Raw genomic sequence first — 12,401 nt, 5'->3', positions numbered from 1 at the left:
GCATATGTGTTTTCATAAGGCTGAATGAAGCACTACAAGAATCGATAACGCTCTCCCACTGGGATGAAGAATGGATCCAGCCCCTGGACTATGAGCATGTGCCCTTCCGTTGCAGGAGATGCCATGCTGTTGGTCACTTATTCAGGGATTGTCCTCTGAATGCCACAGTAGCGTCTCAGAATCCCTCAGCCACATCCACTCAAGACGGGTTCATCAAATCCCCCACTAGGAGGCGCGCGCACAAGAAGGCCACCAGTGGGCAAAAGGCCCAGCAGAATAACACCAGCGGTCAAGCTTCTAAGAATAGCTTTGAAATCCTAGCTAACTCCTCAGAGGATGTGCCCACGACTTTGGAGCCCCGCCCCTCCCAGCCATCTTCCTCTGCACCCCCTCCACCACCGCCATCCTCCCCCTCCCGAAGGACCCCGGAAACCACCCCAGATTTTCCTGGGGGAGCTAAGAAAGTTTTGGCCGAGAAGGATCAGGAAATGGAAATGGGAAGCCCGATGGATCCGCCCTCAAGCACTCAACCTTACGAGGAAGAAGGTAATCAGGTGAAACCTATGGAGGAAGAACCTGAGAGCATTGACTTGCAAGGCCTGAACATTCAAGAGCTGGAGTTAGCATGCAAAACAAAAGCTTATGACAACATCTCTGAATCCCAACTCAACACGCTGGAGGTAGTCATCTCAAGAGCTTTTCAGCAGCAACAATTAGGGATCCAACCCAGAAGCCTATGGGATGGAGGCCAACCACCAAAAGAATCTAAGAAGAGAGGAAGAAAAACAGATCTGCAGAGAACCATTGAGCTCGGGAGGCTCCTGCTAGACTCTGGAAGGTATGCGAAACTAAAAAAGTATTACAAACCCACTGTAAATAGTGATCAATGAAGTTAGTCTCTTGGAATTTAAGAGGGCTCAACAGCCCAGGGAAACGAAGAATGTTGAAAAACATGTTTAGAATGGAGAAGCCACAAATCTGCTTCCTCCAGGAAACAAAATGTAACAGCAACACCATAGATGGTATCCTCAAGAAGGCATGGCCAGGTTGCCGCTCAGTGGCAGTAGACGCTTCTGGAGCATCCGGGGGGTTAGCTATAGCATGGAATGAACAAGCAATAGAACTCTCAGATTTCAATGCCACCCACCATCTAATACAGGCGGCTTTCCATATTCTGGGCACGAATGTTCATGGCAACCTCTCAAATGTGTACTTCCCACAGGACACTGGGAGCAAAATAGCACTTCTCAACACCATAGAGGCACTGAACAACAACAGAAGGTTCCCTCTATGGATTATTGGGGGCGACTTCAAAATGATTACGAAGCTAGAGGAAAAGAAAGGTGGGAGAAATAAACTGGAGCAAGAAACCACCCACTTCAAGAACTTCATACAAAATGCCTCCCTCATAGATATGTCGTTCTGCAATGGTACGTTCACCTGGAGCAACCGCAGAGTGGGAAAGCATCATATCACCTCCAAACTCGATCGCATCCTCATCTCAGACAACGCGATTCACTTGGGAGGAGACTTCTCAGCAGCTATTCTCCAGCATGTGGGCTCGAACCACTGGCCAATAGCTCTACAATGGCAACGACCTGGGGATCAAATGCGAAGACCCTTCCGCTTTGAAGGTTTTTGGCTCATGCACCCTGAGTTCAAAGACTTCGTAAAATCCATTTGGACCTCCTTCATTCCTCCAGAGGGATCCATGATGTATCAATTTCAGCAGAAACTCAAGTACCTTAAAGGCCACCTAAAGAGATGGAATAGAGAAACCTTTGGAGACATTTTCAAAGCTCAACAGTCTCTCAGCATAGAACTAACAGACCTCCATCAGAAAATAATCACAGAAGGGCACACGGAAGGGACCCTAGAACAGGAAAGGCGCCTCCATAGTCAGATCTAGGAAAGGCAGAAGCAGGAGGAGGTGTATTGGAAGCAAAAATCCCGAATAAAATGGCTGAGGGAAGGAGAACGCAACACGAAATTCTTCCATAGAACCACAATACAGAGAAGAATGCACAATAATATCCCTTTCATCCAGAAGCAAGGAGGCGAAAAGCTAGAAAAGCATGAGGAGATAGAAGCCGAACTACACAATCACTTCAATCAGATCCTACAGGAGCCCGAAGGAGACAGGAGAATCGCAATCGAAAAAATCACCAGCAACGTGCCCAGAATCGTCAAGGAAGAACACAATGAACTCCTTCTTCGCCCAGTAACGCCTCAGGAGGTAGATGAAGCTATGTTCCAGCTCAAAGAAGGAAAAGCACCGGGGCCTGACGGTTTTATGTCCACGTTCTTTCACACATTCTGGGAGCTGATCAAACAAGAGGTATGGCAAATGGTGGAAGAATTGAGAGCCCTCCACTAGATGTTACCAGCTCTCAACACAACGTTTGTAGCCTTGATCCCCAAGGAGAAGGAAGCCATCACGCCTGATAAATATAGGCCGATTGCGCTCTGTAATGTTATATACAAAGTCGTCTCCAACGTAGTAGCTAATCGGCTGAAGCCTCTGCTACCGTTGCTCATATCCCAGGAACAATCAGGCTATGTGGAGGGCAGACAAATATTGGATGGAATTCTTCTCACGCATGAAATCATCCACTCCCTCAAGCAATCCAAAAAGGCAGGTATGCTTCTTAAACTTGATCTTTCAAAAGTGTTACACTAAAAAATGTCACCTTGACTACTTACAGTTAGTATGGCTCAAATCAACAGTCATGCTACCCCTTTTAGGCAAGTCTCATGCCTCTGTTATCCATCTCAAACTCAAAGAAGAGAGAAAGTCTTGTAAAAACTATGTTTATCTCTAGGGTCGCAGGTTCTCTCTAGCCTTACCTGCGGGGACGCTGACCATGTTCACAAAAATTGCGTCCATGGACGCTCTGTATGTTAAAGGACAGGTGCGTCCTTCTGTAAAAGGCAAAATGCGCGAGTTTTATCTTGAAAAAGTTACTTGTGGTTACTTCTAGAACCTTCTAGAGGTCGGTTTGATGAAATGGATGCGCCTCCAGTTGGTTCATGTATCTCCATTAAGAGGGAACTTATCCCATCAATAAGGGAGCTATCCCACCCAAAGAGGGGGATTATCCCATTGATGGTGGACCTGAATAACCTCTTTACAGCACTATAAATAAAGACATTGAGCCAGAGGGAGGAGAGGTTGGAGCTATACATTTTCTTTGGGTAAATGCTGCAGGATTTAGGTCTCCCATTTAGAGCCTTGTAAGGAGAGATTGTCTTTACTTGATTCTATTTGGAAGTGGGTGAGCTTTGTCAAAGTAGAGGAAAACCCTTGATGGACCCTGGGAGGAACTTGCACAACACCAAGGCCAGGTTGTAAGAGTTTCTTTGTTTCATTATTAATACAAACTGGTTTATTTTTCTCAATAGCTTGTGTTAATGAGTTATTTCATGTGTTCCTTGGTCTGCATGTTGGATATATGTTTTATTATATGAAATACAAGTGCTTGGTAATTGTTTGATTGTTTGTGGTTGCAGGAATTGACATGAAGGAGGAGCTCATCCGGATCGGCAAGGACGGACTACAACAACAGCGTTTTGGAATAAGGTAAGCCTAAACACTTGTAGTTTTCATGTTATAAAAGGTATATTTAGAGAAAGATCACTCCATTTTGTCTTGTTTGTCATTAGAATGTCTTAGACTTCTAGGAAGGTCAGCTGTGTCCGCACCCTTGACCGATTCCATGTGACAAATTGGCGACCATACTAGGGATAGATTCCATTGATGAGAGAAGTCTTTTCCTTTGTGTGAACTTTGCTTTGAGAAAATTGGTTTATTTTTCTGGTTTTGGCTCTGTGACCTTGTCTCTGGGTGGGTTAGCTTAGGATTAGTTTTATTTTGGTTTTTCTTGAGTTTTTCAGAAGGACGCACCCTCTGAGTGCTGCACAGTGCGTCCCTGGACGCACTTTTGCTGTGTGCACAGAGCGGGCCCGCACCTGTGCTAACGGGTTACCTGCGTCTTCCTGTAAAAATTTAGGAAAACTCCATTTTTGCTTTTTTTGCTCTTAGATTTTGTTTTTTCTTAGTTTTTTCTGCCCAGATTCATTAGTCCCTTGCCAAGAATCTTCACCTAATCTTGTTTCATCAGCATTCCTACTTTAAGCTTTCATCAATTGGGTGTTTTGAGTCTCTTTTTTGAGAAATTCTTAATTTGATTTCCTTTGGTCATTACTTGGAGGTTTGTCTCAGTCCTTTCACAATTTTGCATCTTTTTGCTTGTGTTTTTGCAAAAAAAATTCCCCCTCATTCGTCGGGGGGGGCTAAATTGTGTATGAGTGTTAATCGCCTTTGAGTGTTTTTATTTTATGATCTTTGGAACTCTCACCCAATTTTCTCAACTTGCACTTGATTGGTTCTTAGATTACATTAGAATCGTCTTGTGTTTGAGAATTCTCTTGCATAGATCACATTTGCATAATTAGAATTCTCATTTTCGGAATATGAATGAAAAATGTGCATAGATTACACTTGCATACTTTTCAAGTGAATTGTGCTTAGATTACCATTGCATAGTTTACATTCTGAAAAATCAATCGTAGATTTAGATCAGTTTTCTTTGATTTGAATTTACACAAAATAGAAAATAAAAAAATGGTTTGGAATTGATTTGCATTAGTTTTTCTTGATGAAATTAGTGCATTAGAGAATTTGTTATATTTTCTCTTAATGATCAATTTTTTGCATTGTTGGAAGTGAAAGGAAACTCTCTCCTTACTTTAGTTAGGATTCATCGAATTGAAAAGATTACATTGTCATATTCGATTGCATTCAGTTGAGTCGGGTCATAACACCATTGGTTTCATATCCATTTACCCATTTGAGTAATAACAGCCTTAATAACACAGCGCTTAATTAAAATTCATCTAGTAATTTTTACATTTCTAGGGCTCTGAAGCACCAACATAGCTTAGGCTAGTGTCTTGGAGTAGGTGAGTACTTAACTCTCCAAGACAGTAAAACCAAACAAGTAGTCGATCTTGTGATAGAATCAAATCCAATTGTTACATTTACACTCTGGGAAAGCTCCTCTTAAAGGAGAAGCACGAGCTCGTGTCCGAACCAGTGAGGGGATCATTCCCCCCTCGTTGGGAACGACGCCAGACAGTACGTATTACAAATGGTAAACCTCGGATTAACCATTGTCGAGGAGCCAGGGGTCACTTATCGGTAAACCTTGGATTACTGTCAAGGAGCCGGTAAGGGGATTGAGCTTGCTACTCTGCCCTTGCGTGCTGTCGGAGTTTAGACTGTTCCCCCAGGTGTACTTGTTGCCGTTGGTAACCTTAGTGACCATAATCTTTAGGATTCTACCCAAGGTGATGGTGGAGGGAAGGTCCCACTGTACCTGGAGCAGACGTCGGTTATACTCACTTGGATTTTCCGGGGGGTTCACTTCACTTCGAGACGGTTAAAGTGGAGGAACTTGTGCCGGTCTATTCATTAAGCAGGTTGCCGGGGTAACTGTTCCACCCGCCATTTCTGTACTGAATTCTGCGAGGTTGGGCTTCATCACCAACTAGTGTTTTCGGTCCGGAGAGCTTACTGTTTGTGTGTGGTTTGACTCCTAGATTTGATAGCGCGTGTTAATTTGTTTGTTTTTACTTTTAGAGACCATAGGTGTGAATTGTGAATTTTAGTTGTTAAGTGTGAATTGTGAATTGTTAATTTTAGTTTTAAATTGTTAATAAAATTCACTGAAGTTGAATATAATGGCAAATGTTCCGGAATTTATCAACCTAGGAACCCCTCCTAATGAGAATCCTAGTACTTTTCCTTACTTTGAAAATGTTGGTCCTCCTTATATGGCTACTTTGTCATTACCTGGATTTACAATAGGTTTACCGATATGGTTATTTTCAACTTCGTTGGCCCAAAATACTCCAATTGTTCCATCTCAACCGGATGCTTCACCTCAACAGAGTTCACCATCTCAACATCACCAACCTTCTGTTGACCCTTTACCTTCTTCGCCTAATCTTTCTTCCTCCATTTCTTCCTCTTCGCCTGGTAAAAACCTTGATGTTAGTAACCAGGAGGCTAAGAAGAAGAAGAAAGGGAAGAAGAAGAAGAAGAAGAAGAAGCAAGATAAGAAAGAAGTCAACCAACCAACCATGGCTGTAAGTGTTAGTTGTGTTGAGGAAAATTCTGACATGCATCGTAAACCCAAATACCCTTGCAGGCTTTGTAAGGGTGACCACTTCCTTGTCAATTGTCCTGGTATTCCAAAGGTCTTGGAAGTATGGTCAGAAAAATCTCATCAACTTTCCATTGATCCATCAACCAGTGATAGTCAGGTTCCTGGGAAAAAGGGTAAAGTTAGGTTTCCTTGTAAGTTATGCAAAGGGAGTCATCAAACTCACATTTGCCCTCACATGGATGAAGCCTCAACATTGTTGGAAAACCTTACTGTTCCACAGCAAGAATTTCCAACTGGTTACCGTAAACTTTCTCCCAACCTTCCGTCAACTGGCGGAGTGATTGATCTAAATTCAAGTACAGTCGATCACACTCTCCCATTGGAGAGTGAAACTCATGTCACTCAGGTTGATGATCCATTAGTTGATCAAGTGGTCGATTCAATTTCACATTCGGTCGATCACACTCTCCTTTTCGAGAGTAAATTTCATACCGCTGATGTTCTTCTTGTTACATCGGATTCTTCTATGCCGGGGGGCATTTCACCTGTTTCTACAGAACCCCCTCCAAGTACTGAGGTCTTTTCCTTTGATTGGAATAGACTGACAGAACCTCGTCTTCCTTCCTCCATCCCTTTCCAAATCATTGTCAAGGTTGGTGGTAGGGACATACATCGTACTCAGGTAGATGAAGGTGCTTCTGTTAGTATTTTATCCTCAGCTGTTTGGAAAGCTTTGGGTTCCCCTCAGCTTGCGCCTATTACGCAGAATCTGAAAGCTTTTAACAGAACCATTAGTGAACCTTTAGGGATCCTTCCTAAGTTTTCTATTACCTTGGAAGGTAAAACTGTTTGTGTTGATCTTATGGTAGTTCGAGGTCCCTTGGATTTCAATTTACTCCTTGGGCGAGACTATGTTTATGCAATGAAAGCTGTCGTATCGACACTCTTTCGCGTGATGTCTTTCCCTCACAATGGCAGTATTGTGACTGTAGACCAGCTTTCGTTCCCTAGTCTTTTTTCAACTACCAATAATATGACACCCCTAAATGTTCCTGATTCTAAAGTGGTATCTACCCTGCCACGGGTTAATTATGTGGCAACTGGTCCCATGTTTTCAGTTACCGATGTAAGTGAGCCTCTCACTGTTGATTTAGATCCGGTAATTGACATGGAAAACTCTATGGGATTATTTGAACACGATGTTCTTATCCCTTTTGAGTCCCTTGACGTGTGTTCCTTCCAAAAAACTATTCTTCCTTCGGATGAAGACCTTTTGGAAGCCATGATCAAGGTGTGTCCATTGACATGTCTTTCTTCCAGTTGGAAGCCATGATCAATGTAGCGAGGATAGTTTTTTCCTGTCTCAACCTCGTTAAAAAATGAAATAGGATGTAGTGAGGATAGTTTCTTCTAGTCTCAACCTCGTTAAAAAATGAAACTGGAAGTCATGAGCATAGTTCCTTGTCTTGTGTCAAGCTCATTAAAAAATGAAACAAGGAGTTCCGAGGAAAGTTCCTTGTCTTGTGTCAACCTCGTTAAAAAATGAAACAAGGATAGGTTATATAGATAGTTAGAAAGTAGAATTGCGAGGATAGTTTTTTCCTGTACCAACCTCGTTAAAAAATGAATCAGTGTGTACGAGGATAGTTTGTTCCTATCTCAACCTCGTTAAAAAATGAAAATGGATGTGAGGAAAGTTCCTTTTACTGTGTCAACCTCGTTTAAAAAATGAATCAGTGTGTACGAGGATAGTTTTTCTTCCTGTCTCAACCTCGTTAAAAAATGAAACAGGCTGCCGAGGAAAGTTCCTTTTACTGTGTCAACCTCGTTAAAAAATGAATCAGTTGATGAGGATAGTTCTTTTACTAAGTCAACCTCATTAAAAAATGAATCAGCTAGATTTTAGGATATGTAGTTAGATTGTAGAAAGTAGGATTTTGAGGACAGTTCCTGTTACTGAGTCAACCTCGTTAAAAAATGAATCAGGTATGAGGACAGTTCCTGTTACTGAGTCAACCTCGTTAAACAATGAATTAGGTATGAGGATAGTTCTTTTCTTGTGTCAACCTCCTTAAAAATGAAACAACTCCCTTTTCAAGTTAAATATTGAAAGTAAACCTTCATTTCATCCAGCCGGTTGAATGCAATGAAGCCTGGGGGCATGTACCTCGCTTTGCATCATTATGCTGGGGGCATGTGAACTTTTTGAGCATAGTTCCTTATCTTGTGTCAAGCTCGTTAAAAAATGAAACAAGGGTAGGTTAAGTAGGTAGATTGTAGATAGTAGTCATGAGCATAGTTCCTTGTCTTGTGTCAAGCTCATTAAAAAATGAATCAAGGATTTAAGAGCATAGTTCCTTGTCTTGTGTCAAGCTCGTTAAAAAATGAAACAAGGAGTCATGAGCATAGTTCCTTGTCTTGTCTCAAGCTCATTAAAAAATGAATCAAGGATTTATGAGCATAGTTCCTTGTCTTGTGTCAAGCTCGTTAAAAAATGAATCAAGGTTTTTAGAGTAGAGTTTTTGTTAGGTAGATTGTAGAGAGTAGTTATGAGCATAGTTCCTTGTCTTGTGTCAAGCTCATTAAAAAATGAAACAACTCCCTTTTCAAGTCGAATCTTTACAAGATCTTGAAAGTAAAGCTTCATTCCGTCCACCTCATTGAATGCAATGAAGCTTGGGGGGCATGTACCTAGTTTGGCGTCATTATGCTGGGGGCATGTGGACTGTAACAAGCATAGTTTTTCGTTTCAAGCTTGCGTAAACATGAAACCGAATCCGAGCATAGTTCTTTTCCTGTGTCAAGCTCGTTAAAAAATGAAACAAATCCTCCTCTACTTGAGTCGAGAGATTGACGAGATCTTATAGATGTTAAGTTTTTAGGTTAGTTATTTCAGTTTTTTGCATAATTTTTTTACAGTTTTAGGTCAAGTCTTTCAAATGATCTCGTACTTGAACCTTCATTTCATCCACCTTAGTTGAATGAAATGAAGCTAGGGGGGCATGCGCTCTAACAGTTATGCTTAGGGTGCATCAAGCACAGTTTTATCTCTGTTTCAAGCTTGTGTAAAAATGAAACTAATTTGAAGCATAGCTTTTATCTGTTTCAAGATTTTGTAAAAATGAAACCTATTTCGAGTCAATTTCAGTTATTTTCAAGACTCGTTAAACTCATGAAAATCCCGAGCTTATTTTGCCATTTTTCATTCTCGTAAAACAAATGAAAATGCCGAGTTCTTTCCGTCTTTTCCTGCTCGTAAATTAAATTGAAAGTCGGCCACATGAGTACATTTTTATCCCTTTTTCGAACTCGTTAAAACTTACGAAAAAGTGAAACCTTGGAGTTCTCTTTTAAGCCCTTTTCTGACTCCTAAAACATGAAAAGATCGCCGAGCGTTTCTTTTACACTCGTTAACACGGAATTAAAAGACGGACCCCTTTTAGCTCTTTTCTGACCGCAAAATCAGGAAAAGATTGCCGGGTTTTTTTCGTTTCAAACTCGATAAGGAAATAAAACGACGTGTCCTTGATCGCTTTTTACTTTTCAGGTCAACGACACTATTATGAAAGTACTCCTTGGTCGCAAGATCAAGCGGTTCCCCCAGGTATTATTTTATACTTTTTCGGGCTTGAGGGACACAAATTTACGAAAAAGTTCAACGTGGAGTTTCCTTAAGTTTTTCAGACTCTCTAAAATTGAAAAACGCCGAGTTTCTCCTATACTGGGCTCGTTAAACTTTTACAGTAAAGGACCTGTTCAATTACAAACAAGAACGAACCACTCCTTCCTAGGGTTCGAATTTAAACTAGGTTGGACTCATCCGAAGGATGAGCTTATAATCAAGCATATGTTATCCTCCTCAAGCTTGTTAAAAATAAAGAGGTACTTGCCAGAAATGGTGGGGGAAAAGAGAGAAGAATGAGCCTATTTGTTACCTTTTGTCTCAAAAGAAACTTTATTACCACTCTTGAACACGACACTTTTTCATTCACCTGGGTTGGGAAATCTTTTACCTCACAGTTGACCAAACCACTTTGAAAATCTTTAACCTGGTTCCGGGGATTAACTTTGAGTTATTCGTCACCAAGCCATCTGTCGTGTCGTTATGTGTTCAAGAGGTCTGCAAGCAAAACTTTCATCTGCAAAATACTTGTCATCCATTTGACCATCCCTGAGTCAGTCCTTACAGCAACATTTCTTCAACTTGAACAATGATTTCGTGTTGCAGGCTTGCCTGCAACGAGTCGCTTTCTATCGACATCGACACATTATCTAGAAAGATGACTTAGGAATCGACAGTACCTTGAAGTCTGCATGCATCAATGGCAGGTTTCTTGCCTTTGACGACAGTTTACATCATTGACTTTCGATCAAAGGATTCCGTGAAGTGTTCGACATCAAAACATCTATTCACATTTCACGGGTTGTGCTTGGTACTTTGAGACCCATTGACATTACTGGTGGTCTCTCTCACGCTTGTTAACAGTTTACATCATTGACTGGTAATCAAGTGGTTTCTAACATGTTCGACATCAAATCATTTAATCACATGCTTAGAATCGTACCAATTCGGGAAGTAGAAGTGAAGACCCTGGATCTAGTTTCTACCATCCAGGCTGCGAGGAGTTTTGTATTCATTGTCTATGTAGACTAATCATAAACAGATGGCTGCGTCCATACTGTGTCTACAAAAGTCTATAAAAATGATGTACTACAAGATCATTCCTGTATCAGAATAGTTAGTCCATTAGTTAAAGTTTTGAATCTGAGTATGGGAATGCCTACCTCAGTGATAATATAATCTTATCCATGTATTTTGTGTTGAAAATTGCAGGTTCCAACCAGGTCATCCACAAGACAATCCTTGAAATGATAAAGCGCTTCACCCTTCCTAGAATTACAAAACCCTAATTTATTCCAGGCTTCGCACTTTAGGGGGCAATCTGTTACACTAAAAAATGTCACCTTGACTACTTACAGTTAGTATGGCTCAAATCAACAGTCATGCTACCCCTTTTAGGCAAGTCTCATGCCTCTGTTATCCATCTCAAACTCAAAGAAGAGAGAAAGTCTTGTAAAAACTATGTTTATCTCTGGGGTCGCAGGTTCTCTCTAGCCTTACCTACGGGGACGTTGACCATGTTCACAAAAACTGCGTCCATGGACGCTCTGTATGTTAAAGGACAGGTGCGTCCTTCTGTAAAAGGCAAAATGCGCGAGTTTTATCTTGAAAAAGTTACTTGTGGTTACTTCTAGAACCTTCTAGAGGTCAGTTTGATGAAATGGATGCGCCTCCAGTTGGTTCATGTATCTCTATTAAGAGGGAACTTATCCCATCAATAAGGGAGCTATCCCACCCAAAGAGGGGGATTATCCCATTGATGGTGGACCTGAATAACCTCTTTACAGCACTATAAATAAAGACATTGAGCCAGAGGGAGGAGAGGTTGGAGCTATACATTTTCTTTGGGTAAATGCTGCAGGATTTAGGTCTCCCATTTAGAGCCTTGTAAGGAGAGATTGTCTTTACTTGATTCTATTTGTAAGTGGGTGAGCTTTGTCAAAGTAGAGGAAAACCCTTGATGGACCCTGGGAGGAACTTGCACAACACCAAGGCCAGGTTGTAAGAGTTTCTTTGTTTCATTATTAATACAAACTGGTTCATTCTTCTCAATAGCTTGTTGTTAATGGGTTATTTCATGTACTCCTTGGTCTATATGTTGAATATGCTTTGTTTTATGTTATAATCAGGTGCTATTTAATTGTTTGACTGTTGGTGATTGCAGGTTTTGGAGAATGGGAGGATCTCATCCGGATCAACAAAGCTTGGACTTCTACAACAGCGTTTGGACAGAGGTAAGAACGAAACACTTGATTTCTCATATCATAATGTATGTTTAGAGAAGGATAGCTCCAGTTTGTTTTGTTTGTCATTAGAATGTCTTAGACTTCTAGGAAGGTCAGCTGTGTCCGCACCCTTGACCGATTCCGTGTGACAAAAAGCCTTCGATAAACTCAGCTGGACCTTTATATAGCAAATGTTAAGAGCTTTTGGTTTCAGTGCAATGTGGATTCGATGGGTTATGAGTCTAATAAACTCGTCTCAGTTCTCCATCCTAGTAAACGGCTTCCCTTCCAAGCCTTTCAAACCCTCAAGGGGAATTAGGCAAGGGGACCCCCTATCTCCCTTCCTTTTCGTACTCATGGCAGAAGGACTAGGTCGTCACATCA

At 41.3% G+C, this 12,401-nt stretch overlaps 1 protein-coding gene across 1 annotated transcript; it reads left to right on the top strand.

Moving 5' to 3' along the window:
- Positions 1-961: 961 nt before the first annotated feature.
- Positions 962-1,909, top strand: LOC149162239 (uncharacterized). The gene has a single exon (XM_089435129.1). The coding sequence runs from the start codon at positions 962-964 to the stop codon at positions 1,907-1,909; it is 948 nt and encodes a 315-aa protein (XP_089291255.1).
- Positions 1,910-12,401: the final 10,492 nt, after the last annotated feature.

The sequence above is a fragment of the Pinus tabuliformis genome, chromosome 5_2 (assembly GCF_031772625.1).
Source record: "Pinus tabuliformis cultivar Carrire ecotype Pingquan chromosome 5_2, CPIR1, whole genome shotgun sequence".
Lineage (NCBI taxonomy): Eukaryota > Viridiplantae > Streptophyta > Pinopsida > Pinales > Pinaceae > Pinus > Pinus tabuliformis.
This window is presented reverse-complemented; position numbering and strand designations above follow the sequence as displayed.